The 27,526-nt window shown below is 47.3% G+C and overlaps 2 protein-coding genes across 5 annotated transcripts in view; both read left to right on the top strand.

The window, feature by feature from the left end:
* Nucleotides 1-27,526, top strand: part of LOC137506633 (transcription initiation factor TFIID subunit 3-like) — a 401,567-nt gene that overhangs the window by 111,330 nt on the left and 262,711 nt on the right. For all 4 annotated transcript variants that reach the window (XM_068233615.1, XM_068233614.1, XM_068233616.1 and 1 more), the window contains 2 exons: nucleotides 21,401-21,538; nucleotides 24,761-24,885. In XM_068233615.1, coding sequence (XP_068089716.1) covers nucleotides 21,401-21,538; nucleotides 24,761-24,885 — 263 coding nt within the window. The remainder of the gene's footprint in view (nucleotides 1-21,400; nucleotides 21,539-24,760; nucleotides 24,886-27,526) is intronic.
* LOC137561655 (uncharacterized) lies at nucleotides 7,446-19,309 on the top strand. The gene is made up of 2 exons (XM_068272971.1): nucleotides 7,446-8,823; nucleotides 19,046-19,309. The coding sequence occupies exons 1-2, from the start codon at nucleotides 7,552-7,554 to the stop codon at nucleotides 19,307-19,309; spliced, it is 1,536 nt and encodes a 511-aa protein (XP_068129072.1). The 5' UTR covers nucleotides 7,446-7,551.

The raw sequence follows: 27,526 nt of genomic DNA, 5'->3' as shown, positions 1-27,526 counted from the left end.
TTTTTAACTACTTTTAATGCGGCGAGGAGCGGCGAAATTGTGACAGAGGGTAATAAGAGATGTCCCCTAACGCACTGGTATGTTTACTTTTGTGCGATTTTAACAATACAGATTCTCTTTAAGGAACAGCTCCCTTTTTTTTAATAATTTTTATTTGACTCACCAGAGGGTGAGTGCATTGGGAGGAGTGCCGGTGTATTATTCTGGAGGGGTGTTTTTGCAGCTGCCATATTGCCCCCCTATCTGTGCATCTGGCTTTACTACATTTAGCATCCACGTGGCTTCCTTCTTGTGCCAGAGAAGTGCTTGTTGCGTGGTGAGGTCGTCACCGCCAGAGACCCAGGGAGGGATGGATCTTATTTGGAGAACCAGGAAGCACAAGGAATAATCAGGGAATATGAGGAAAATAAGTGCTACTTACCCTGGGCTTCGTCCAGCCCCAAGCTCCCAGCATGTCCCTAGCTGCAACTCCGTGGTGAGCCGTTCGCCTGTGAAGCTTCCCGGTCCCCAGCGATAATGCTGTGCCGCAGTACGCTCCGAACCATGTGGCGGCGATTGACAACGCCGCTTGCGCAGGCGCAGTACAGGCGACCTCCAGGTCGGCCTGACGTCATCGCCGGGGACCGAGAGGCAGCAGCGGCGAACGGATGACGGCGGAGCTGCAGCGAGGGACATGCTGGGAGCTTGTGGCTGGATGAAGCCCCAGGTAAGTAGCACTTATTTTTGTTTTAATCGCTCTGATGGCTCCTTTAAGGCAGCATGCTCCTGGCGTTCTCTGTGAGGAGCAGAATGGTGGCTTCGCCATCAACGTCAAAGTCCTCCCAGCTGCAGCCAGCCACTACAGAGGTGGTAAATCCATCTGCTTTTGGAGGTATGTTGGCACTGTTATATTGAAAGTGAAAACAAGCAGGAAAAAAACATGAGTCTCCATACAAACTAATTGACTAAGCATTGCTGCATTCGGTAATGTAGAGAACAGATGATTTTTACCGATCACCTTGCCAAATGCAAATTCACTAAACTTGTTAACGCACTGAAGACTGAAATTATCGACTAGTGAGTAAACCTCAAGAAATATTCAAACTGCAATTCACAAAGATTAAAGCATTCAGTAAATCAAACAAAAGTGTTCAGTATTTACCTTCAGCTCTGACCAGCCAATAACTCGCACTCTCAATGTGGTAAAATATTGACAGTTGTACAAGGCAGCCAATAGGGAGAGTTTTATACAGCCCTGCTTCTCAACTGATTTGGTCCGATACCCTGGAAGGAGGGAGCTCTGGCAGAGCAGGGGAAGGAGACGTTTTTAAAACTTTCCTGCATCCCTTCTATTTTGAAAACAATTGTAAAATACCGAATTCTGTATTTTACAGACCTAAATTATTTTACCGAACTGCATTATTTTACCAAACTTGGTGAATTGGGGCCTAAAACTAAGGCAAAGATGGATTTGCCTGAGATGCACAAATGCAAATTACTGTATGGGTTTTATAATATTAAGATTTCTATTGATAGCCCTAAGAATGCCTGTCGGCTCTGTACTGATTCCATTATTGCTTCATAGACCTCTAATATTCCTGAAGTGAATCAGATCAAAAGAAGTAAAGATTTGATACTTAGGGCTTCCTCCTGCCCCATAAGCTCACCTGAGTCCCACGCCATTCAGCCGAGATCAGCACCAGTAACAGCTCAGTTGTGTCCAGTCTGGGTCTTCTTCGCATGCGCAGGAGGTGCGTGCATGCGTAGAAGACCCAGACTGGATGCTACTGAGAAGTTACCGGGGCTGAACGACAGACTGCGGGAGGACAGCGTGGGACTCAGATGAGCTTATGGGTAGAGGAAGCCCTGGGTAAGTATCAAATCTTTACTTCTTTTGATCTCTGTTTCACGTTAAAGGAGTGATAAATACAATTAAGAAAGATATGCAGGAGACTCTAGATACATTTAAAGAATATTTTGTTCCCCCTGATATTTCCCTCCTGGGTTTTTAGCAGATTATCCTCTCTCAATCCTCCACTATGTGTGATGTTTTGGGTGCAGAGGAAGAAGAGGAGGCTGAAGATATTTCTGAGGTTATATCTTTTGAGGACGGAGAGCAGCCTCAGTCATAGTAATCAGGGAAAGGGGAGACTACTTGGTCACGTAGATTGTTAGTCATAAATAATTTACTTAAAGGTAACCTTAAAGCCGCATCTACACGTGTAGATGCGGCCGCGATGCTCCTTATCAATCGAGCCGCTGATGCGGCTCGATTGATAAGATCCGACAGGGCGGATCTTGCTTCCGCCGATTCCCTGCTCGCTCCCCGCTAGGGGACAATGGCAGGGAATCGAGCGGAAGATAAGCGGCGCGGGGACGAGCGGGAATCGAGCGGGTATTGATGCCGGCGCACGCGCGGCGAGTGGGGGCGCGGCGGGCACGTGGAAGAGGCGATCCGGCGGCTAATCGAGCCGCCGGATCGCTGCAATGTCCCATCGTGTAGATGGGGCTTTAGTCTGGCAAAAAAATGACATTTACTCACCTGGGGCTTCCCTCAGCCCCCTGCAGCCGATCGGTGCCCTCGCCGTGTCTCGGAGATCCTCCCGTCCTCGCCGGCGACCACTTCTGGTTTCGCCGTCAGTGATCCTATACTCAGAGAAATGCGCCTACTGCAGGCTGAAGTCGAACAACAAAGCCCCAGGTTCCCGGGGGTCAACGAAAGAAGACAGATGGAAGGAAGTAAAGTCAGAAAAGAGAAAAAGAAGAAAGGAAAGGAGAAAAGAAGACAGGAAGTCTGATTCCACTAAGGTCATGTTATAAACAATTTGGTACAATAAATTAATTTAGGCCCATGTACCATTTCCAAGGATCCCGTATCTTGAGGTATTTGTCCAACTTGTCATCTAATAAAGCTGCCAGATGTTCTTGCATCATAAAGGCCATCACTCTTTTTAACTTCTTCAAATGACACAAGTTGGGTTTTCCAATCTCGTGCTATTGTTCGAGTCACTGCAGCAAAGATTAAATTAGTTAACCTCCCTGGTGGTAAGCCCGTGCTGAGCACGGGCTATGCCGCGCAGGAGGATTTCTCAGGCCCTGCTGGGCCGATTTGTATAATTAATTTTTTTTTTCAACACGCAGCTAGCACTTCGCTGGAGGCGATCGAAGAGGGTGGGGGGATGCCGCTGCACAGCGACTATCATGTAGCGAGCCCTGGGCTTGCTACATGATTTAAAAAAAAAAAAATTTAAAAAAACGTGCTCTGCTGCCCCCTGGCGGTTTTGAATAGACCGCCAGGGGGGTTAATACCCTTTGTGATTTGTTTAGGGTGTCTATTTTGCCGTGCAATAAGACTATCCAAGGGTCTCTTGGAATTGTTTTGTGGAACATAGAGTGAAGCAATCTGAAGACCCTTGACCATAGTCTCTAGAGCATGGTACAGGACCAGAACACATGAAATAAATCACCTTTAGTCCCACATCCCCGAAAACATAGACCCCCCACCTGCCCCGGGTAGATGAGCCAGCCTTGCTGGTACCCAATACCACCTTAAAAGGACTTTGTAGGACGATTCAACTATTGCCAAGTTAAGTGATAGCTTGGGAATTATATTCCACGTCCCCTCCCATTCCTCCTTCGATTTTCTTTCCTTTAGGTCTGACTCCCATTTAATCCTATATCCATGACGAAAGGATGGTGATGGGTCTGTTAAAATTGTATGGAAGTCTGAAAGAGTCCCTTTCGTGAAAGGATTATTCATACAGAGGTTCTCAAACCTAGTCAGGAAATTGGGTTTGTGACGGGAGGAGGGAGGAAAGCCAATGCCTGAGTTGCATATAACGAAGCTTCTCAGTGAGAGGAATCTGGTATTTTTCTTGTAAATCCCCCCCCCCCCCCCCCCAAGAATGGATCCCGGAGCATCCTAGTAATGATTTAACCTGTTCCAGTCCGCGTTCCCTCCACCATTTAAAGTTAAATGGACCCTCGCTACCAGGAATAAATAAAGGATTATTTATAAATGACATCAGGGGCAGAGAGGGGGACATTAAGCCTTTTGAGAAACGGATGGAATCCCAAACTGATAAGTAATGTTGCAACACTATCCCTAAAGATTTAGGCCTAGACGGTTTCGGTAGCCATAAAGGGGTCTGAACTGATTGTGGGGACGCAGCCGGGATCTCGAACAAAATTCAAGCTGGCATTTTTGGATCTTTATAAAGTTCAATTAAGTGAGTCAATTGTGCATCCCGGTAGTAGTTATTCAAATTGGGGACTCCTAAGCCTCCTTTGGTCCTGTGAATATACATGGTGGATTTGGGAATCCTGGGGCGAGAGGTATTCCATATAAATGTAAACAACTTAGACTGCAGCATGCGCAGAAAGTGGGGAGGGTCACGGACTGGTAACATCCGAAAATAATATAAAATTTTAGGCAAGAGCGTCCTCTTAATAGCATTTATCCGACCCAACCAGGAGAGGTTAAAAGAGGACCACTGCGTCAGGTAGTGAGAGATCTGTTTAGCGAGAGGGTAATAATTGTATTTGAATAGTGTCTTATAACTAGCTGTTAAATTTATACCTAGGTATTCCATTGAGATATTGGACTATGAAAATGGGAACCTGGTTTTAATATGATTGCAAATGTCAGATCCTAATGAGATATTAAGATGTTGCGATTTCTGTGGATTTATTTTTAGGCCCGAAACTTGAGTAAATTTGGACAATACCGAGAGCAATTCCGGGATGGAGGTGGCGGGTTCTGTAAGAAACAATAGGAGATCTGCAAATAGATTTAGCTTATGATGAACCACCGCCATCTCCACCCCCTGAACGATCTGGTTTTGCCTTATAGCCAGTGCCAGCGGTTTTATCGTCAGGATAAATAGAATGGGTGACATGGAGCACCCTTGACTGGTTCCCCTGGTTATATCAAAAATCGGGGAGGAATACCCTGCATATTGTACTTTCACCCTTGGTTCAGAGTACAGAACTTTTATCCATGTTATAAAGCGGTCGCCCAGCCCCATCTTTCCAACACTAAACAGGTAATTCCAGTACACTGTGTCAAATGTCTTGTATATATCCAAGGACAGACACAGGCCTGGAATTTTCCTGTTACACAGTAGTTCAATTACCTCGATCGCCCTAAGTGTGGCATCTGAAGCTTGTTGTCCTGGTACAAAGCCTACCTGATCTTTATAGATAATGTCCCCCAAAAATGTATTGACTCTAGTGGCTAGTATTTTCCCAAGAAGTTTGTCAATATTAAGAAGGGATATTGGTCTGAATTGGTTAATCTCCAACACGTCTGTGTCTACCTTGGGTATCATTAAAATGTCTGCTTGAAGAGAGTAGGCATTTTGAATGAGACCTCTTTTGTATGTATTAAAGAGGGAAACTAGTAAGGAACTCGGAGCCACCGAGAATTTCTTGTAGAACAACCCTGAAAAGCCATCAGGGCCTGGTGTCTTGGAGGGTTTGATAGATTTTATAGCAGACTGTACCTCCTCCAGGGAGATATCTCTACCCAGCTTCTCCGCTAAAGCAGAAGATGTGTGGAAGAGATATCCCGTCTAGAAATGTATTAATTTCACTTATATTGGAGTCTCTCTGGGGGCCGTACAGTCCTTTAAAAAAAGTAATCATAAAACCCTGTCGCTATTTTGGAGGGGTCTGAGGTGGTCTGTGTGGGGATATATTGAGGTGCTGATGATATTAAGGATAACAGGAACATATTTCCTTCATTTTTTTTGACTATCATATGGTATTGTCTGTTAGCCAGTCTTCCTGGAATTCCATATAAAGTGAAAATTACCTATCATTGTCTGCTTCTAATTAGGAAACCCTTAATTAGTTGCTGTGAAGCCTATACAGGTGGTCAGACCATGTTGTCTGAATAATGTCTCCGAGGTGTATTGTGTTTGGGAGCAATTGTCACCTATCACACAGGACATCCTGCTGCAATGTGAAAGCCTTAATCAATTGTCACCTGTAACCTGGGGAGATTGGAAGTGAAGGAAGTCTTTTGTTTTGTGTGTGTGCTATAGTACCCTTTTCATGTATGTGGATCTCTGGAAATCCCATTTATGTCTGAGAACTGAGACAGGAAAACGCCTTAATCAAGTTTTCACCTGGAGTTGAAAGCCTAACTTCACAATCTTTGATGTATAGTAGACTTTTACCTGGAAATGGAATATGTCTGAGATTTAATTAAAACCTAGTTCCTCCCCTCCCCAAGTAAGTTGCAGCCTCCAGGCGTAGCTCAGAGTATAAAAAGCAGAGGCAAATGCCTAGTGACCATCTGCTCTGGGAGTTAGCGCATAGCTAGAGTCGATCTCGACTTCCGGTCGAACAAGCGGCATGCTCCTGCCGACAACTTTGAGACCTTCAAGTTGGTAACGTTTTTTTTAATCCCCATTTTTATTTTACGCAAATATCCGTGTGTGTTATCTTTGTAACTTTTATCTTGTAGCTATTTTTACTTTGTTTTTTTTGTAATCTTGTTGTATATATTAAGTTCTGCATTGTTCTATGTTTTTCTAGAATATTAAATTATTATTTAATAAGTTTGACTTCTGCCGTACTAAACTAACACTCATAGCCTAGAAGAGACTGAAGTGTAACCGTGTATAAGTTCATGCCTAATTGTACGCTTGAGCAACACTACCGTATGAAATTGTAATTGCATTGTGTGTGGGGGCGTTTGTCAAACGTTGGCCTAAGCGCGCAGCTGACCCAACGTACGAACAACGCCAGTGCGAGTAGCGACAGCAGAGTGGCTAACAGTATCGTTCGGAACGACTGTTAGTGGGTCTTTGCTTCACGACAGTGTAAGATTGCAACTGTGTGTGTGTGTGGGTGCGTGGCGTTCCCGTATTTGGCCTAAGCGCAAAGCTGACCCAAATACGAAAACGCGGAGTGCGCGCTGAGGACTCGACAGCAGAGTGGAAGTGTCTAGCAACGCTAGTGGTGGCAGTGAGAGGTGTTTTGAGGGGTTCCAGCCTTGTTTGTAGCTTAAATAAGGCTGTTCCCCGCTTAATCTGGTCAAACCCGCAGTCGGGAACCGTATACGCAGGCGTGCCGCGGGCCGGTTCCTGACATAATTGGCTGGCAGTGGTGGCATCGTTTAGTACATTAGTACGCAGTTTAGCTCGCTATTCTGAGTACTAAAGGCTGGAAGCTTGCTAGAAGCAACTAGCCTACAGAAGTCTACTCAGTGCAGAAACTATATACGTTTTTTTTTTTTTTGTTCAAAGATACACACTTGGTGTTTTGCTTTCCCTTCCCCCCTTTTTTCTTTTTATTTTTTGCAACACGATGGCTCAGAAAGCATCCAGCTATGCAAGGCAAAACAAAGAGATACTACTCAACCTGTGTGAGCACAAAGGCATCGAGACGGTGAGCGGCCAGACTAAGGAGCAGTTAGTTCGTGCGCTCGAGGAGTATGATGAGGCAGAGCGAGCCCGTGCTTCAACGTCAGCGGATGCAGCTCACGACACGCCAGAGGAGGAATCGCTCCCGCCACAGAATGCGAGTGGAGACGATGTCCTGGATGATCCACCGAACACGGAGATGCCATCTCTGGAAGCTGATCTACAGCTACTGAACTCGGCTGATCCTGAACTGCGCCTAAAGCTAATCCTACTGCACCGACAGGCAGAGGAGGGGAGAGCTGAACGGCGACGCCAGGCCGAGAGTGAAAGACGCCGGGCGGAGGAGGGAAGAGCTGAACGGCAACACCAGCTGGAGCTGGCTAAACTTCAGCAGCAGAACCGGTCTGCTGGACCCGCAGAACGCGAAGGTGAGCGAGTCCACAGAATCCCCCTGGATAAGTTCCCCGCTATGGACAAGGACTCTGACATAGACACTTTCCTACAGGGGTTTGAAAGGACTTGTCGGCAGTATGGGGTGCCCCGTGAGCAGTGGGCAAGATACCTCACACCAGGGCTGAGAGGCAAGGCCCTGGAGGCGTTTGTGAGTCTCCCCCAGGAGGAAGAAACAGACTTTGAGGCAATTAAGAAAGCCATCATTGCACGATACCACCTCACGCCAGAGGTGTATCGCAAACGTTTCAGGACAGTGCAGCGAGGTCCTAATGACAGTTACCTGGATCATGCGTGCAACCTGCGCACTGCCTTCCAGCAGTGGGTAAAAGGACTGGCTGTTGAAACCTTTGATGCCCTGCAGGAACTGATAATAAAAGACCAGTTCCTCCACACTTGCCCTGTTGAGGTCCGGCAGTTTGTACGGGACCGAGAGCCAAAGACCGTGGATGAGGCCGCGAAAGTTGCTGATGCCTACACGTCCAATCGAGCATCTGATTTTCGGAGGACTACGGCGCCCAGCTGGAAGGGAGAAAAGCCTGCGAGACCTTCTCCTCTGAGCACCCAGCGAAGCCAAGTCCCGCAGCCGCCTGGAGGTAGAACAGCCACCGTTGACACTCGGAGATGTTTTGCCTGTAACAAACCGGGTCACATCAGTGCTACGTGCCCAGAAAAGAAGAAGGAAGCCCCAAACTCTGGCGGGGCCCGGAATGCGTTGTGTGCCACCAGGAATGCAGGTAGCTATGCAGAGAATCTGCAACCTGTCACGGTTGGGGATACAGTTACCACCGGTCTAAGAGACACTGGAGCAGAGGTGACTCTAGTGCACCCCCAGCTTGTGAACCCTGAGGAGTACATTCCTGGCAAGACTATGGCTGTCAAAGGAGTTGGGGGCGTCACCCCCGCCATACCCACCGCCTTGGTCCACCTGGATTGGGGGGCCGGCAGCGGAATGAAAGAAGTGGGGGTAACGGATGCCATCCCCACGAACGTTTTGTTGGGTACTGACCTGGGACGGTTAGTGGCCCGGTATGAGCCTACTCCACACCCCATGGAGCCTGCATCCCCCGCAGAAGTTCAGGACTCTTGCAAGGTACTGTGTGATAATGCTGTGCAAGCGGGGAGTGCTGGTGAGGCCCCAGGGGCTACGGACTGTGTACTAGGAGCCAGCCCTAGTGAGTCTCCAGTGCCCAGGCCTGGAGGAGGACACGTTGTTACCATGAATGCAGATAATGTTGATGTAATATGTGATGTGTTGCATGATGACATGTGTACAGTGAATGCTCCGTCAGCTGCAGTGGTGACCCGCAGTGCTCACCGGGCTGCAGCAGACGAATTGTCCACTGAAGGGGCTGATGTCACTGGGTCGGGCTCTTCCACCTCAGAGCCTGGCTCTGAGGACCCAGAGGCCTCTCAGTTTGCCACCTCCCTGGTGCCTGTGGCCGACAGCGCTGAGTTCTCCGAGGCTGTGCGACTTGATAGCAGCCTGGAAGAGCTCAGGAGTCTGGCGGACAGGGCACCGGTGGAGGGCGACAAGGTGAGGGTGTAGTGGGAGCACGGCAGACTGTACAGAGAGGTTACTCCCTCTGAGCTGTCTGAAGTGGAGGAGGCCGACCGGCAGTTGATTGTTCCCCACAGGTACAGGGAGCAGCTATTAAGAATAGCACATGAGGTGCCCCTGGCTGGTCACTTGGGGATCCGCAAGACCAAATCCCGGCTTGCCCACAATTTTTATTGGCCCCACATGGGGACAGATATTGCTGATTTTTGCCGGTCTTGTGTCGCCTGTCAGCGGGTCGGCAAAGCAGGTGACACCGACAAAGCCCCACTAAGGCCCTTACCCATCATAGAGGAGCCCTTCCAAAGGGTTGCTGTTGACATAATTGGGCCTCTAGCGATACCCAGCAGCACAGGGAAACGTTTCATTCTTACGGTGGTAGATTATGCCACTCGCTACCCTGAAGCTGTAGCCCTGAGCTCCATACGGGCAGACAAGGTTGCGGACGCATTGGTGCGCATTTTCTCACGGGTCGGTTTTCCCCGTGAAATGCTTCACCGATCACGGCCCGCAATTCATGTCGCGCCTAATGGAATGCCTCTGTAAACAAATGCAGGTAGAACACATCATGGCCAGCCCTTACCACCCCCAGACAAATGGGTTATGTGAGCGGTTCAATGGTACTCTGAAACAGATGCTAAGGGTGTTGAATCGCAAGGGAGAGACTGGGAGCGATACCTGCCCCACTTACTGTTTGCTTATCGTGAGGTGCCCCAGGCATCCACCGGGTTCTCGCCCTTTGAGTTATTATATGGGAGGAGGGTACGCGGACCCCTCGATCTCATTCGAGAGGTCTGGGAGGGGCAGGAGATGGGTCCCGGGGTCTCCATAGTGGAATACGTTCTAAAGTTCCGGGAAAAGATGGACACCCTGGTGGGGTTAGTGCGAGAGAATCTGACTCAAGCCCAGGCCACCCAGAAGCAGTGGTATGACCACGGGGCTAGGGAGAGAGTTTATGAGGTAGGTCGCAAGGTATGGGTCCTAAACCCGATGCGACAGAATAAGCTGCAGGCCGCTTGGGATGGGCCCTATACCATACATAGGAAGATTAGTGATGTGACCTATGTGGTCGCGCTGGATGACCGAGGTAAGCAGCTGAAAACATACCATGTAAATATGTTAAAGGAACATCATGCTAGAACCGCTTGCGCTCTCCCTGTCTACAGTTTGCTACCGGACGGTGAAGCAGAGGCCCTGGTTGACATCCTGGCATCCACCCAGGAAACCGACTCTGTTGCCGAGGTGCAGATCAATCCGGAGTTGACAGCAGAGCAGCAGGCTGGGCTATCTGATGTGCTGACCCTTTACCGTGGTACCTTTACAGCCCGCCCTGGTCTGACCAGCCTGGCTGTACACCATGTTGACACCGGAAATAACAAGCCGGTTAGACAGTCAGCCTATAGAGTCTCCCCTGAGGTTCAGGCCCACATCAGCAAGGAGATTGAGGAAATGCTGTCACTAGGGGTGATCCAACGGTCGCACAGCGCATGGGCATCACCTGTAGTGCTAGTACCCAAACGGGACCAGACCACTCGGTTCTGTGTAGATTATCGAAAACTAAATTTGATAACTGCGTCAGATGCTTACCCAATGCCGAGGGTCGACGAATTGTTAGATAAGCTAGCTGGCGCGCAATATCTAACAATTGTGGATTTGAGTCGGGGATACTGGCAGGTCCCTCTAACAGCTGAGGCACGGGAGAGGTCTGCCTTTATCACCCCCTCAGGTCTGTTTGAATTTAATGTAATGCCTTTTGGAATGAAAAACGCCCCGGCCACCTTCCAACGGGTTGTAAATGGTCTCCTGGAAGGTTTGGAACACTGCGCTGTCGCCTACCTGGATGACATCGCCGTGTTTAGCGCCAACTGGAACAACCACTTAGCGCAGCTGTCACAGGTTTTGGGGCGCATCACTGCAGCAGGACTAACAGTCAAGCCTAGCAAGTGTCAGATCGGCATGAAACAGGTACAGTACCTGGGACATGTGGTGGGGGGGGGGGGGAGAGCTTCGTCCAGATATGGGGAAGGTAGATGCCATTGTGTCCTGGCCCACCCCCCAGACGAAGAAACAGATTCAGTCCTTCTTAGGGACTGCGGGGTACTATAGAAAGTTTGTCCCCAACTACAGTGCCCTCGCCAAGCCATTGACAGACCTCACAAAAAAGAAGCTGCCCAAGCAGATTCTCTGGACACCAGAATGTGAACAGTCATTCACAGCTCTGAAGAGGGCCCTAGCCAGCCCTCCCGTGTTGCAAGCGCCAGACTTCAGCCGACGGTTTGTAGTCCAGACGGACGCCTCAGCCTTTGGCCTAGGTGCTGTATTAAGCCAGGTAAACCAAACTGGGGAAGAACATCCGATTCTGTACTTAAGTCGGAAGCTGCTACCCCGGGAGGTAGCTTACGCCACCATAGAGAAGGAGTGCTTGGCAATTGTATGGGCCCTACAAAAGCTGCAGCACTATCTCTACGGTCGTGTATTCACCGTCGTAACCGACCACAACCCTCTTAGTTGGTTACATCGGGTTTCCGGGGACAATGGAAAACTGCTGAGATGGAGCTTAGTTCTCCAACAATATAGCTTCACCATTCAACATAGGAAGGGGAGCAATCATGGGAATGCTGATGGGCTGTCCCGTCAAGCAGAACCAACAGTGTAGGTGCAGGCAGGATGATCTGGGAAGATCATCTGCCTTGCACCAAGTTAACGGCGGAGGTGTGGGGATATATTGAGGTGCTGATGATATTAAGGATAACAGGAACATATTTCCTTCATTTTTTTTGACTATCATATGGGATTGTCTGTTAGCCAGTCTTCCTGGAATTCCATATAAAGTGAAAATTACCTATCATTGTCTGCTTCTAATTAGGAAACCCTTAATTAGTTGCTGTGAAGCCTATACAGGTGGTCAGACCATGTTGTCTGAATAATGTCTCCGAGGTGTATTGTGTTTGGGAGCAATTGTCACCTATCACACAGGACATCCTGCTGCAATGTGAAAGCCTTAATCAATTGTCACCTGTAACCTGGGGAGATTGGAAGTGAAGGAAGTCTTTTGTTTTGTGTGTGTGCTATAGTACCCTTTTCATGTATGTGGATCTCTGGAAATCCCATTTATGTCTGAGAACTGAGACAGGAAAACGCCTTAATCAAGTTTTCACCTGGAGTTGAAAGCCTAACTTCACAATCTTTGATGTATAGTAGACTTTTACCTGGAAATGGAATATGTCTGAGATTTAATTAAAACCTAGTTCCTCCCCTCCCCAAGTAAGTTGCAGCCTCCAGGCGTAGCTCAGAGTATAAAAAGCAGAGGCAAATGCCTAGTGACCATCTGCTCTGGGAGTTAGCGCATAGCTAGAGTCGATCTCGACTTCCGGTCGAACAAGCGGCATGCTCCTGCCGACAACTTTGAGACCTTCAAGTTGGTAACGTTTTTTTTAATCCCCATTTTTATTTTACGCAAATATCCGTGTGTGTTATCTTTGTAACTTTTATCTTGTAGCTATTTTTACTTTGTTTTTTTTGTAATCTTGTTGTATATATTAAGTTCTGCATTGTTCTATGTTTTTCTAGAATATTAAATTATTATTTAATAAGTTTGACTTCTGCCGTACTAAACTAACACTCATAGCCTAGAAGAGACTGAAGTGTAACCGTGTATAAGTTCATGCCTAATTGTACGCTTGAGCAACACTACCGTATGAAATTGTAATTGCATTGTGTGTGGGGGCGTTTGTCATACGTTGGCCTAAGCGCGCAGCTGACCCAACGTACGAACAACGCCAGTGCGAGTAGCGACAGCAGAGTGGCTAACAGTATCGTTCGGAACGACTGTTAGTGGGTCTTTGCTTCACGACAGTGTAAGATTGCAACTGTGTGTGTGTGTGGGTGCGTGGCGTTCCCGTATTTGGCCTAAGCGCAAAGCTGACCCAAATACGAAAACGCGGAGTGCGCGCTGAGGACTCGACAGCAGAGTGGAAGTGTCTAGCAACGCTAGTGGTGGCAGTGAGAGGTGTTTTGAGGGGTTCCAGCCTTGTTTGTAGCTTAAATAAGGCTGTTACCCGCTTAATCTGGTCAAACCCGCAGTCGGGAACCGTATACGCAGGCGTGCCGCGGGCCGGTTCCTGACAGTCTGCCCATTGGGTAAACTGCCAGTGTAGGGGGTTTGTATATTTTATTTTTGAGTTTTTTTCAGGGCTGTGGAGTCGGTCCAAAAATCCACCGACTCCGACTCCTCAGTTTAGGATTCCACCGACTCCGACTCCGACTCCACGACTCCGACTCCTCTAATTTGCATATTACAATTTTGTTGATTAAAAGTATGTAACATGAAATTCGTCTCTTAACTGCCAATGCTTAGGAATTTTACAAGACAACTGAAGTGAGAAGGATATGTAGACTACTATATTTATTCCCTTTAGACTAAAACTAGTCCTTGGTAAGAGTACTTGTAAAAGGTACAAACCGGAACAAAGAACATCTATCAGGCCCTAGGCAATGTAAGTGTGGGTACATGTAAGAATGATGTGCAGGTATTCTGCAGGGGAATGAGGAGATTGTAAACAGACAACACCTCTGTGTTCAATGTGCACAGCATTCTCAGTGGATTCCCTGCAGCTCTGTGGGGAGTGCATATGTAGAGTATAGTACTACTGTGTAACAAAGTAAACCTGAGACAGATGAAATTAAAGTTTTATACATAACTGGGGCTTCCTCCAGCCGCCTTCAGGATAATCAGTCCCTCGTTGTCCTCCTCCACCACCTGGATCTTCTGCTATGAGTCCAGGTACTTGAGCCAGTCAAGCGTAGTGCACATGCACACACTCCGCCGCCAGGAGCATACTACACCTGTGCAGCACTATTGCGCAGGTGCAGAATGTTCCTGGCTGTGGGAGCGGCATGCGGCCGGACAGCGCTGACTGGCTGAATTACCAGGACTCATAGCAGAAGATCCGGGTGGTGGAAGACAGTGAGGGACTGATTAGCCTGAAGGGGGCTGGAGGAAGCCCCAGGTATGTATAAAACTTTACTTTTCACCCGTCTCAGTTTCCCTTTAATTTGTAGTCACCAAACCAAATTTTAATAACATATCAAATTATTTGATTTCATCAGCAAAGGGAGTGCATACATTTGCATAAATCAGCATCAATGCAGAATTATTTCCATCTCGTTGACCATCTCTATATAGTGACATGGCTAACCATCAGGCTTTATACTTACAGCATAGATGTTATTTAGTGTATATAAGAGATTCCTGTGTACACATCATATATACAGTCACAATCAGATATGTATATCTGACTTGAAAAATACGGGGACTGCTTTATTGAAGCAGCACAAGTAACTAATTTTGATTGGTTTATTTCATTTTTGTAGACTAAGCACAGCTATTACTGTATATATACTGTATATATACATTATTTTTAATGACTATTATCTGAGAAATAGAACATTTTATCATATTTTCTATTTTAATTACAGTTACAAATTCATTAGGAGTCGGAGTCGAAGTCGGTGCATTTTTTCCCGACTCCGACTCCAGGCACCCAAAATTGCCCGACTCCACGACTCCGACTCCACGACTCCGACTCCGACTCCACAGCCCTGGTTTTTTTGGCAAGTAGGGTATGTGATTTATTGGTCCAGCGATAGTACCTGTGCCCCTGCCAATGCAGTTGTTTTTCGGTTAATTTTAGATCAAGTTAGGCTCTTAAGTCGATCCGTTTCTGATTTTAATGTTGGGGTTGGGTTGGACTTCCAGTCAGATTCAATCACTTCTAACTTGCTGGTCAATTCTGATATGTCTTTTTGGCGTTGTTGTTTTTTATGAGGCCAGCCCAATTACACGTCCTCTGATCGTCACTTTCAGGGCTTCCCAGAGGGAGATGGGATATGTAACTGAGTCCTGGTTGTCATCTATGTATTCTTGTATGTAAGTGTGAAAATTCTCTAATATATCTTTATTTGAGAGGAGGGAGTCGTTCATACGCCACTTAAAACTAGTTTGTTTTGGCACTAGAGATGATAAATGTATTGAGACTGGATTGTGGTCAGACCAGGGAACCGACAAAATCTTTGTGCGTTGGGCAGATAATGTTGTTGAAGGAAAAAATTATCAATGCGACAAAAACTATTGGAGAAAATTGGATTGGAGAAAAAGGTATAGTCACGATAGTGTTGTACGATTTAATTCTCTCCATACATTGAAGAGATTTTCTGAGCGAAAAAGAGTGTAAATTGTAGAGTGGTTGGGGGTCCCTGGCTGTTGTGTTGAAGCTAAAGGTTTATTTGGTCTGGACCTATCAAGAAGTTCATTTAACCACTTAAGGACCGGGCTTGTTTGCGCTGGTCTGTGCAGCGTGTGCTATCCAGCCCACAGCACAGATCAGCAGACAGCCAGGGCGACCAGATTTCCCCCCTTTTTTCCCCACTAGGGGGATGTCCTGCTGGGGGGGGGGGGGGGTCTAATCGCCGCCGGCTATTTTAGATCAGCGGAGGGGGGTTACGGGGCTTCAGCCTGTCGGCTGCCGGCGATCCCCGGCCAATCAGAGGCCGAGAATTGCCGATCTCCTTTACGCCGTATGATGTAAACAGCGGGGATTTCTTCCTCGCGTGTTAACATTTCGCCTGCGAGCCGCGATCGGCGACTCGCAGGTTGTTCACGGAGACACCCGCCGTGAACTGACATGGAAATTCCGCTCGAACGAGCGGCCGTTTCCATGTAAAACCACTTAACAACTAGGTCCGCCGATCGGCTGACCGTGGTCGTTAAGTGGTTAAAACTGCATTGGTATCCCCACATACCAACATTCCATCACTGTGACGACCTATAACTTGCAGTAAATGGGAGAGGAACCTTTCTTGAAAGGTATTTGGTGCATTAGTAAGAGACTATAGTTATTTTAACATCATGCAGCGTCCCTACTGATAGTATCTCCCGGTTGGGTAGGCTATTTGAAATGAACATTTGAAAGGTAAACCTCTACGAAAGGCAATTGTGACCCCTCAGACTTTTTCCCTAGCACAAGAATTAAATACCAGGGGATAGTGGAAGCTGAGGTAGGAGGGATGGGAGGAGACCGAGAACCTTGTCTCTTGCCGACAAACCCTGTCCGCTTTACAGGATTTATAATACTTAACCACCCTGGCGGTATATTAAAAACCGCCAGGGGCAGCGATGCCGTTTTTTTGCTATATTTTTTTTTTTTAAACGTAGCGAGCCGAGGGCTCGCTACATGATAGCCGCTGCTCAGCGGCATCCCCCCAGCCCCTCCGATCGCCTCCGGCGATAGGCGATCAGGAAATCCCGTTCAAAGAACGGGATTTCCTGGAGGGCTTCCCCGTCGCCGACGTCATGGACGTCGTGACGTCTAAGGGAGTCCTGATCCACGCCTTAGCGCTGCCTGGCGCTGATAGGCCAGGCAGCGCAGGGGGGGGGGGGGGGGGGGGGGGGCGGTACGGCGGCACGAATAGCGGCGATCGAGCGTGGGGCGGCGGTGATCGGGGTTACCGCCAAGGAGGCTAAAGGCTTTGGCTCTTTTCTGTGGGGAATTGAACACAAGCTGCCGAAAGCGCAGCTGACAAGTCAGGTGCTGAGCCATCAAAATGGCAGGGGGTCTAGTGGCCCCCTCCAGCCGCATAGCTTACCAACTAAAACCTTTAGGAAAACAATTTTCTCGTCACAGTTTCAAACATACATAACTACTACACAATTACAAAAGATTTTCCTTTAAAACTGAGGTTGCAAGACCAAAACTCTAGCCTCCAGTGAGGCGTAAGATTCTATGCTAGATAGTCGCCTAGAATGGCGGTGTAACATATCTAGACATTATAAACACCAGTGCAGATAAGGATGTGAACCAACTTGTTTAGTCTCTGTTGACCTGTAAAAAATAAAGGTTAATAAAACGACTACTTTATATACATTCTATTTATATGGGGTGCACTTCATACTTCATTTTACTTGACTTCTTTCCACGTGTTATTTGCTACATACACTGAACGCTCTCTAAGATTCCTAAAATGGCGGTCTTTACCGCTCTTACAGTCTCTATAAGACACACATCTCTGAAGAGACGTTCGCCACGTGGACGGTCATTCAGGACACAGCTTGAGATAGTAACATCGATCCTGATACTACTCCATCTTTTAGCTAGTGGCCGATACACGGGGAGGGCATATAGTTAGGTTTGCCAAGTTTATGGATTTTCGTTGTTAGTTTACACTAGGTTGTGTCGGGCGGAAGGTTTGAAATCTCTCCCTCTACACCATTACTCAGACTCAGGACGCTGAGCCACGACTAAATAGCAGCCTCACTCAACATGAAACTCAGCACCTCTACACAACCTGTGTAGAGTCATGCATGCTGCTCTTTGGACTCTAGCTTAACTGTAATAGCACACTTATAGGCCCAAACAAGATTTAAAGCTCGCTCTCTAGGGCCTCGATATCTGGTTTTCTCTCACTATGCGGGCGAGGGATGGTGGTTCCTCCTTTCCCCTTTTGGCCTCCGGGGGCGGGTGCGGTGTTGGGTAGGCCTTTAGCCGCCCTTGGCATCATGGCCGTGTTTCGGGGGGGGGGGGGGGGGGTTGGTTCTGCCAACTCAGTCAGTCAGGAGTCAACTCGGGAAGGTTTGTTATGAGATTACTGGGTACCTCATATTTATCTCACTGTGTATTGGGAATATATGATAGGTTCAATAAAGATGGTCTGCAGCCATAAGTGTAACAAGCTTGTACATAGCCACCCTGTAGGTCAGGCTTTCTCAACCAGGGTTCCCTGGAACCCCAGGGTTCCTTGAGGACTCTGCAGGGGTTCTTTGGCATTTTACCCCATCGTGAGGGAAGTATAATAGAGCACGCTATAATAGGTGGTACTGTAACAAGAAGCACTAAATTGGGGGGTCAGGAGACAGTATAATGAGTGGCAGTGTAATAGGAGATAGTGAAATTAGCAGCCTAACCTATTTAAAGACCATGCCTCCTGAAAAATAAATATAGGGGTTCCTTGAGACAAAAAAATTGTATGCAGGGGTTCCTTGAGATCCAAAAGTTATTTACAGGGTTCCTCCAAGGTAAAAAGGTTGAGAAAGGCTGCTGTATGTGTATTGATGCGCTTAAATACACACTACTCTATACTCTATAACAGGGAAACTGGCTGAGACCTACAGTGCAGGAAGCGTGTTAATACTAGGGGAGACAATTATTGTGAGAGAACTTTCTGAGTGGATTCTGATTGTCTTTCCAATTCACGCATCTCTTCCCCACCTCAAACATCATGTGTGAGGGACCTGATGATACTGGCCCTCATGTGTGCGGTGTGTGGATGCAGAGGGGGCCCCCCTTCTAGTTCCTTGATCCTCTCTCCTGAGGATGGTCATACTTTTGCCTGCAGTGCGGGGCCCGCTCCGCACCTGCCCTCCCGTTCACATATGGGAACTGGGCTATAGGTGATATACCTCAGGCTAAGAGAGGAACTAGCCTTACTCATCTATCCGTTACATGGTGTAATTCACAATCTTGTTATTGGGCTTTGAGTACGAATAAATAGTCACTTTTGGGACTTCAACTGTTTTTTAGATTGTAGGTTCACACGATATGAGTGAGGAGTTGAGACATGGCTTTAGCTGTCCTGTCTTCTCCTCTCCCAAATAGTTCAGTCAAACGTGACTGGTATCTCTGTGATACAGATAACCGACCAGATGGCCTACATAGTTTTCCCTACATCATTTTACACTTTACGCTTTCAGATGTTTTTTTTACTATCATTAAATGCCAAGGGGTTGAACATACCTGAGAAATGGTCTAGAGATATGAGGAAACAAAAAGCAACCATAATGCTGGTCCAAGAAACCAATTTTAAGAAAAATAATGCACCCAAACTGATGGACATTTTAACATGGCTGTCTTCAGTGATACGCTCAACTCTGAAACTAAAGGGGCTGCCACCTTAATCAGTAAGAATCTGCCTATATCTAATGGGGTGGTCTACCCTGACACCCAGGGAAGATTTGTAATGCTCAAATGTATGATAAAAAGACAGAAATACACCATCTGCTCAGTATATGCTCCAAATGCTGACCAGACAGCCTTTATTGGGAATTTCCTAAACAAGGTTGACAACTTTGCAGAGGGAAGCATAATAATAGGCGGTGACCTTAATATACCCTCGCATGGCAAATCTGGGATCCCTTTCGCCAAATTAACAAAAAAAAAAGTAAGGCTCTTTTTGAACGGCAGCTGGTCGACGTTTGGAGGGTCACCCATCATAACGCCAAAGACTGTTCATTTTACTATCATATGCACAGGGTCTACTCCAGACTTGACTACATACTGGTCTCACACAATCTCCCCTCAGATACAATTAAAACTGACATAGGTGCAATCACCTACTCGGATCATCACCTAGTATCTTTTGTCCTAGTGGAAAAAATTAAACAAAATAGACCATTTAACTGAAAATTAAATCTTTCTATGCTACAAAACGAGGAAACAAGAGAAAAAATAAAAAGTGAGTTGGAACGCTTCTTTCATACGAATGACACAGGAGAAACACCCCTACCAATGTAATGGGAGGCCCACAAATGCGTACTTCGTGGCTTTCTTATCCAACTAGGGTCCAAACTGAAGAGAGAGAAAGAAGCCACCCTGGCAAAATTACTGACCGAGATACATCTCCTAGAACAGAGACACAAGTTGATTCCCACCTCAGAGGTTTATGCCAAACTTACCGAAGCGAGGGATAAAGTTAAGGAAATCTTACACTTTAAAGTACAAAATGCAGGTTTCAGATGTCAAAATCTCTACTACCTACAAGGCAATAAATCAGGCAGGCTCCTAGCTAGAGCTCTTAAAGGACTTACGAGTCCAAATGAAAAAAAAAAAAGTTAAGTACCTGAATGAAATGTCAACGCACAGAGGACGCCATCCGCGCCCTCCATGCAGTTCTGCCGATTCCCCCCCCCCCCCCCGTCGCTCCCGACCCCACAGCCCGAATGGCCGCAACTGTGCAGACAGCATAGACACGAGTGCGGCTGCGCAGCTCTAGGGCCTCCCCTGATCCACGCTACAGGAGACAGCCTGGGGGAGGCCCGAGAGCTGCGCAGCCTCACTCGCGTCTATGCAGACTGCGCAGCTGCGGCCAGCTCGGGCGGCCATTTTAACCTCCTGAGCGGTATACCCGACACTGTCGGACAAGGAAAACTTGCTGAAAGCGGTATGCTCGACACAGTGTCGGGCATGCCGATCAGATTTTCTATTAAACTATGGGTTCCCAGAATAAGTTAGCTAACTATATGTGGGCCAGCTCATGTTAGCTAACTATACATGCTCCTGTATCCGTGTCCCCCTCTCAGCAATCCCCCCATTTAGAGATTCCCTCCCCCCCCCTCCCCTCCGCAGCGATAGCATATTCACATGATCCCCCTGCAGCTGCATACCTCTCCCCGTCTGCAATGACATCCTGACATCGGGTGGCCGGTGCTGCTGCTGGGACTCACTGTGCCTGTCTCCCGATCACTCTACAAGCTTGTCCTCTATGTCCGAGGTACCAGGATGCGGCTTGATGACGTCATCAAGCCGGGTACCGCAGGCCGGTCATAGAGGATGAGCTTGTAGAGTGATTGGGAGAATCGGGAACCCTGACATCTCTGGCCAACGAGTAGGTAATGACCAACAGAAAGTAGCTGCTTACACGGATGACCTCCTGTTCTTTCTCACTAATCCCTTAATAACCCTCCCCAACTTAATCCAGGAATTTGCTAGATTTGGCGATCTCTCTCTCTGATGTACAATTCAAAGTGGTGATACTAACGATATCCGGTATAGTTTAATTCCCGGTTATTCTTTATTATGTAAAAATGAGAGGTGCAACACTGTAATTTCATTTAAAAATATGCCAGGGAAATCTTTGAGAGATATCGTGAGCCTGCATGTTTCTAGCTTGTCCAAATTCACACATATCTGGATCAATTTATGGCATTGGCTGCATATTTTAAGATAAGTTATATTTATTTATAATCTGTATTGTATTTGTTTTAACACAGGCTAAGCTATGGAGACGCATTAGTAAAGAAGAAAATTGATTTTTCTAGAGCCTTAGAGAAAGATTTCGAGAGAAATTCAGCAGACCAGGTTGACCGTAAGACTGATCCAAGTTCAGATGAAATGGATATAAACTCACAGTAAGTACATGATATTTCCACTACATGCATTGCAACATTACTTTCATACTTCATGCTGTTAAGGAAAATGGTGGAATTCAGTACATATTTTACTGGTATGAGGCCTTTAATGTATTCACAAAGCTTAATTAAGGCAAATCTGAGTGGAAGCTCTCATACTTTGAAGCAGGTGGGTTTGGTACTGTGCGTGGGTCGCATGGCATCTCCGTTAAAGAGAAACCTGTAACCAAGAATTGAACTTCATTCCAATCAGTAGCTGATACCCCCTGCTACATGAGAAATGTATTGCTTTTCACACAAGGATCATCAGTGGGCTCTGTATGGATCCTCCCACAGGAATCTGTGAGGACCATAGTCTTGGCACTTACCGGTCTGTGAAACTCTCTGCATTTCGGTAAATAGCTGGTTACAGTTGTTTCCCACTGCCAAAAAAAAGCAAGCAGCAGCTACTTCCACTGACCTCAACTGCCAGCAGTAAAAATGTCACCATGTGATAAATGTCAAAATGTGAATCTGGGAGAGGAAAGATTTTACATTGGGCAAACACTGACTAAATCATTTATACGTAATTATTGTAAAAATGAAGTGTTTTTTTTTTATTACATTATTTTTTATTTCGCTGGAGTTCTTCTTTAAGCACTGCTATAGCATTAATGCCTGTGCAAAGCGTAATTTTAGAGACCGGCAATAGACTTGGGGAGTGGGAATAGTATTTAACGGCGCCGGGAATTTGAGGTTCCACCGGCGTCCAATTCACCGACAACGTTATAATACACCTCATACTGGTCTTCTGATATTAGTAGCATTCGCTGTCACTGGTCCTCCCTTATGTAGCATGCTTGCTACACCTGCTGTTTTTGGTCACTCCCTTCTAAACACCCCCTCTTCACCCGCTGTTAAGTAATTACTGGGGCTCATGTCAACCTTCTATGAAGTTAAACACATTTACTGTTTGATATTGTGATAGGCTTTAAAGGGAAGGTCCAAGCAAAAAAAAAAAAATGAGTTTCACTTACCTGGGGCTTCTACCAGCCCCATGTAGCCATCCTGTGCCCTCGTAGTCACTCACTGCTGCTCCAGTCCCCCGCTGGCAGCTTTCTGACCTCGGAGGTCAGGGCCGCATTGCGTACATTTTCCTAGTGCAGGAACATTAACATATACATTTTTACGCGTTAGTGGTGCAACGCATACATTTTTGTTCCTGCACTAGCTGGAATGCGTAAAAATGTATGCAATGCGGCCCTGACCTCGGAGGTCAGAAAGCTGCCAGCGGGGGACTGGAGCAGCAGTGAGTGACTGCGAGGGCACAGGATGGCTGCATGGGGCTGGTAGAAGCCCCAGGTAAGTGAAACTCATTTTTTTTTTTTTGCTTGGACCTTCCCTTTAAAGAATACTGCAATGTTGATATGTTGTTGTCGTGGTATGTCATGGAATGATGAGATTTGGATGCGTTGTCAAAAAAAAAAAAAAAACTTGGGCCACACAAATGTCACATTGGTGTGTTTTCCAATAAGATTTGATGTGTGCTTTGAAATCGCACAGCAAGTACTGGTACCTTTTTCCCACATACTGTATCAAAATTGCTTTCTTATGGGAAATCAAAATGGCAAAAAAAAAGAGATAAAAACGTCTGAAACTTGATTTTTCTTCTACTTGAAAAGGAAGATTATAAAAACATATACAAAAGCACAAATGCACATGCCTTAAAGAGAGTCTGAAGCGAGAATAGATCTCGCTTCAGACCTCATAGCTAGCAGGGGCATGCGTGCCCCTGCTAAAACGCCGCTATAGCGCGGCTTAACGGGGGTCCCTGTCCCCCCAAACCCCCTCCGAGCAGCGGGGGAGCGCTTCCTGGTTGGGGCAGGGCTAACCGCCGCAGCCCTGCCCCATGCGCGTCTGTCAGACGCGTACCTCCGCCTCTCCCCCGCCCCTCTCAGTCTTCCTTCACTGAGAGGGGCGGGGGAGAGGCGGCGATGCGCGTCTGATAGACGCGACTGGAGGCAGGGCTGCAGCCGTTAGCCCTGCCTCCAGGAAGATCAGCTCCAGCGACCTTTTTCCGACCCAGGTTTGCGGGGGGTGGGTTGGGGGTGAAGGGACCCCCGTTAAGCCGCGGGATAGCGGCGTTTTAGCAGGGGCACACGTGCCCCTGCTATATATAAGACCTGAAGCGAGATTTAGTCTCGCTTCAGTGTCTCTTTAAACCGCATTCTTTGCTTCACATAAACATGTGCTTACACAAATTAAGGCAAGCTAAAAATGTCAGATTCTCACCATGGAGGGGGGGAAGGCTCTTGATCCCATAGAGCCATCCTGGTCCTCACCATCCCCCATTCCACCACCCGCCACTGGTAACGTTTTTCGACCAGCTTGGTCGGATATGTCTCCGGCCCTCCTCAGACAGCCTACGGACGTGCTCATGTCGCAGAGTTCTTCCTAAGGCTAGTGGCTCGTATGGCACATGCGTGAGCACTAACTCGCACAGAAGTATTTTGGGACCTGAGTACTTACAAAGACTCCAGAAGCTGCAAAATTTGAACAGGGCACAGCGGTGGACCAATTGAACTGATGGAGGACCGGAAATACTCTATGGGATCCAGAGCCTCCCTTCTACATAAATGAGTGTTAAAAGAAGTACAACTCTATTTGACAATGTAGTCGCATTCTGGCCTGCACACATATGCACACATTAGCCTCTGCATTGGAGCGGAGGCTGTTTTTCAGTCAGATGAGTCTGAAGGAATTGAGGCCATATCCTGAGAATCCACATTCCTCCTAGGCCCACTCCACTGTAAGCCAGTCTTTCCTCCATTGGGGAAGCTAATGTTAAGTGAAGGTGGACAAGCATGGTGCATGACTTCGGTTGATTTCATATGAAAATGTCTAGGGTCTCACTACCTGTACCTGTACATGCATAAATACTATCTATCCAGAAGGTCCATAGTGGCCTCGAGGGCAACATTGGGGACCACAGCTGGCAGATTTTCGTAATCCTCTACTGGAGGGTGGAGATCGATAAGGTTAATGCAGCCTTTCTGTCTGGTGGTTTATTTATTTTTTCTAACTATTGTTGTTTTACTATTACTGGTTTTGTAACTTTGATATCTTTCATCTCTCTCCTCTCTTCCTGTCTTTCTGACTCTCATTCTTGTCCTCATGCTTATGTGCGCTCTCGCTCATTAATGTGTTTTGCTTTGTTTTTGTTTTTTTTTTGTTTTTTTTTAGGGAAGAAACTAAAAACTTTCTAGTGTGCAATCAGGGAACGAATAAGACAAGTAATTGGGACACTTTTATAACAGAAAAATCACCATCACCCATTAGATCTGAAGTTGCAGGATCAATATCCAGAGGTCAGTATTACAAGGAGGCAAAAGCAATGAAGATGGCGGTTACTGTATATAGACAACTTTTTGTTTTTCTTGTAGTGTCTATATCCTTGTATAACTTAGTTTTTTTTAGGGGACAATAAAGCTGGATATAAAGCAGTCTTAAAGGAGTTATTAGGGCATATAAAGTAAACTGAGTGGTACTTACCGAGGGCTTCCTCCAGCCCCAAGCTCCCAGGACCTCCCTCGCCGCAGCTCTGCCTTCAGCCGTTTGCCGGACCCGGTCCCCGGCGATGACGTCAGAGCGACCTGGAGGTCGCTCTGTACTGCGCCTGCGCGATCGGCGCTGTCAATCACCGCCACATGGGCCGGAGCGGACTGCGCAGGCTCAGTAGTTCTGCGCCTGCGCTGTCCGCTCCGGCCCACGTGGCGGCGATTGACAGCGCCGATGGCGCTCTGACGTCATCGCCGGGGATCGGGTCGGCGCTCCGGCGAACGTATGACTTCAGAGCTGCGGTGAGGGAGGTCCTGGGAGCTTGGGGCTGGAGGAAGCCCCCGGTAAGTACCACTCAGTTTACTTTATATGCCCTGATAACTCCTTTAAAGGACCACATGATAAGGCTGCTGTTTTGTACACTGTACTAAAAATGTTACTTCTGCCTCCGCAGTTTTCAGATGATTACTACTTATACAGGCAGTGTGCTCCCATATTAACCCTCAGGAGAGACGGCTGTTCGCATATTCAGAGATCTCAGCCTCATCTTCATAACTCCTGTTTCTCTTATAGAGGCTAGTGACCATGGAACCATTACAAACACCGCTCCCTCAATAACCTCATAACTCCTCTTTGGCTGCTGGCCCAATCGTGAATGAGTGGACCAGCAGCCATGCTAAAGGCTCTGACAGCCCAGGATATTATGTACTCCACTCATATTTTTCTTTTTGTCCAATATAATTTGTGAATTTGTCTTCTGCATGAAAGATCAGGCTGTCAGTGCAGATCAGATCACTGTATATCTGGTACAGGGCAGACTGCTTGGTTACCTGATCTTCCCTGTGGAAAGGGTAGCAGGAAGGAAAACCACAGGAGCAAGCTTCAGCAGTAAATAACCAGTAATTGGGCATGGTTTTCCAAAATATCCAATCGCCAATGACCAGTCTACATTCTCAGTGATCTACAGTTACCTCTTTACCTTCCAGTCAGTTTGAAACTCTTTCCCTATATCATGAAGGGTGACTTTAGACGGACTGGAAGTGTAGGTGTTAGCAGCTGAAGACTCCTGATGATTTGTGAATTACTTAAGCAAACCCTTTCTCTTTACATTTTGTGGAATCTGCTATTTGTAGTACATATACTACACAATATAGACAGGACTATGGTAGGGATTAGATTGTTAGCCCCTCTGAGGGACAGTTAGTGACAAGACAATATATATACTCTGTACAGCGCTGTGTAAGATGTCAGCGCTATATAAATACTAAATAATAATATGTTTTAATCCAGACAACTCTGGGACAGCTCCTGAACTGAGAGGACCTTGGCTCTGTCTCCTTTTAAAACAATTAAATATTTGTTTAAAAGACTCCCACCCACCTCACATCCTCAGTTAAACTCCAGTTCCAGCCAACCATACCAGTTAATTATTGTTGTGTTTTGTTTTGTTTTCCATTTTATCTGGGTCACTAGGTTGGGACAATTTTTTTCCCCTTTTATTTGGACAGAGCTATTGTGTGGGGAGCATTACTGGCAATGCATTTTTGGGCAATGGCAAAAGTGGGGTTACACAAGGAGGTTGTAACCCTTTCCATCGCGAATTCCGCGTTGCACTCGTATGTCCCGATATGCAGGACATCCCTGCAGTGGTGGTTTGCAGTGCATCACGACCGCTGATCATCATGCGACCGTTTGTGGGCATGTATTACTACATGATTTTGCAAAAAAGGTGTGTGCATCAATCACCAAGTGAACCCTTAAATACCTGGCTTAGCAGATGAGGCCTAATTAGCTTATTAACCACTTGCCGACCGCGCACTCATACCGCACGTCGGCAAAGTGGCAGCTGCAGGACCAGCGACGCAGTATTGCGTCGCCAGCTGCAGGCTGATTAATCAGGAAGCAGCCGCTCGTGCGAGCGACTGCTTCCTGTCAATTCACGGCGGGGGGCTCCGTGAATAGCCTGCGGGCCGCCGATGGCGGCTCGCAGGCTAAATGTAAACACAAGCGGAAATAATCCGCTTTGTTTACATTGTACGGCGCTGCTGCGCAGCAGCGCCGTAAGGCAGATCGGCGATCCCCGGCCAATCAGCGGCCGGGGATCGCCGCCATGTGACGGGACGTCCTGTCACTGGCTGCACAGGACGGATAGCGTCCTGTGCAGCCCGGAACACCAGGGGGGCCAGGTAGGAGAGGGAGGGGGGGGATTTAGCCGCAGAGGGGGGCTTTGAGGTGCCCCCCCCCGCAACACCGGCAGGCAGGAGCGATCAGACCCCCCCAGCACATCATCCCCATAGTGGGGGAAAAGGGGGGCGATCTGATCGCTCTGGATGCACCCTGATCTGTGCTGGGGGCTGTAGAGCCCACCCAGCACAGATCACAAATAACAGCGCTGGTCCTTAAGGGGGGGTAAAGGGTGTTTCCTCAAGTGGTAAAATGAGGCATAGCTCC

Source organism: Hyperolius riggenbachi, chromosome 1 (genome assembly GCF_040937935.1).
Source record: "Hyperolius riggenbachi isolate aHypRig1 chromosome 1, aHypRig1.pri, whole genome shotgun sequence".
NCBI lineage: Eukaryota > Metazoa > Chordata > Amphibia > Anura > Hyperoliidae > Hyperolius > Hyperolius riggenbachi.
The sequence above is the reverse complement of the archived record's forward strand: the minus strand, read 5'-3'. Positions and strand labels throughout refer to the sequence as shown.

What these genes read in the sequence shown, in the direction of transcription:
- LOC137561655 (XM_068272971.1), top strand. Translation starts at nt 7,552, where the DNA reads ATGCCATCTCTGGAAGCTGATCTACAGCTACTGAACTCGGCTGATCCT. An exon ending in GTACTGACCTGGGACGGTTA is followed by an intron (nt 8,824 to 19,045) that starts GTGGCCCGGTAT and finishes TCTGTGATACAG; the next exon opens with ATAACCGACCAGATGGCCTA.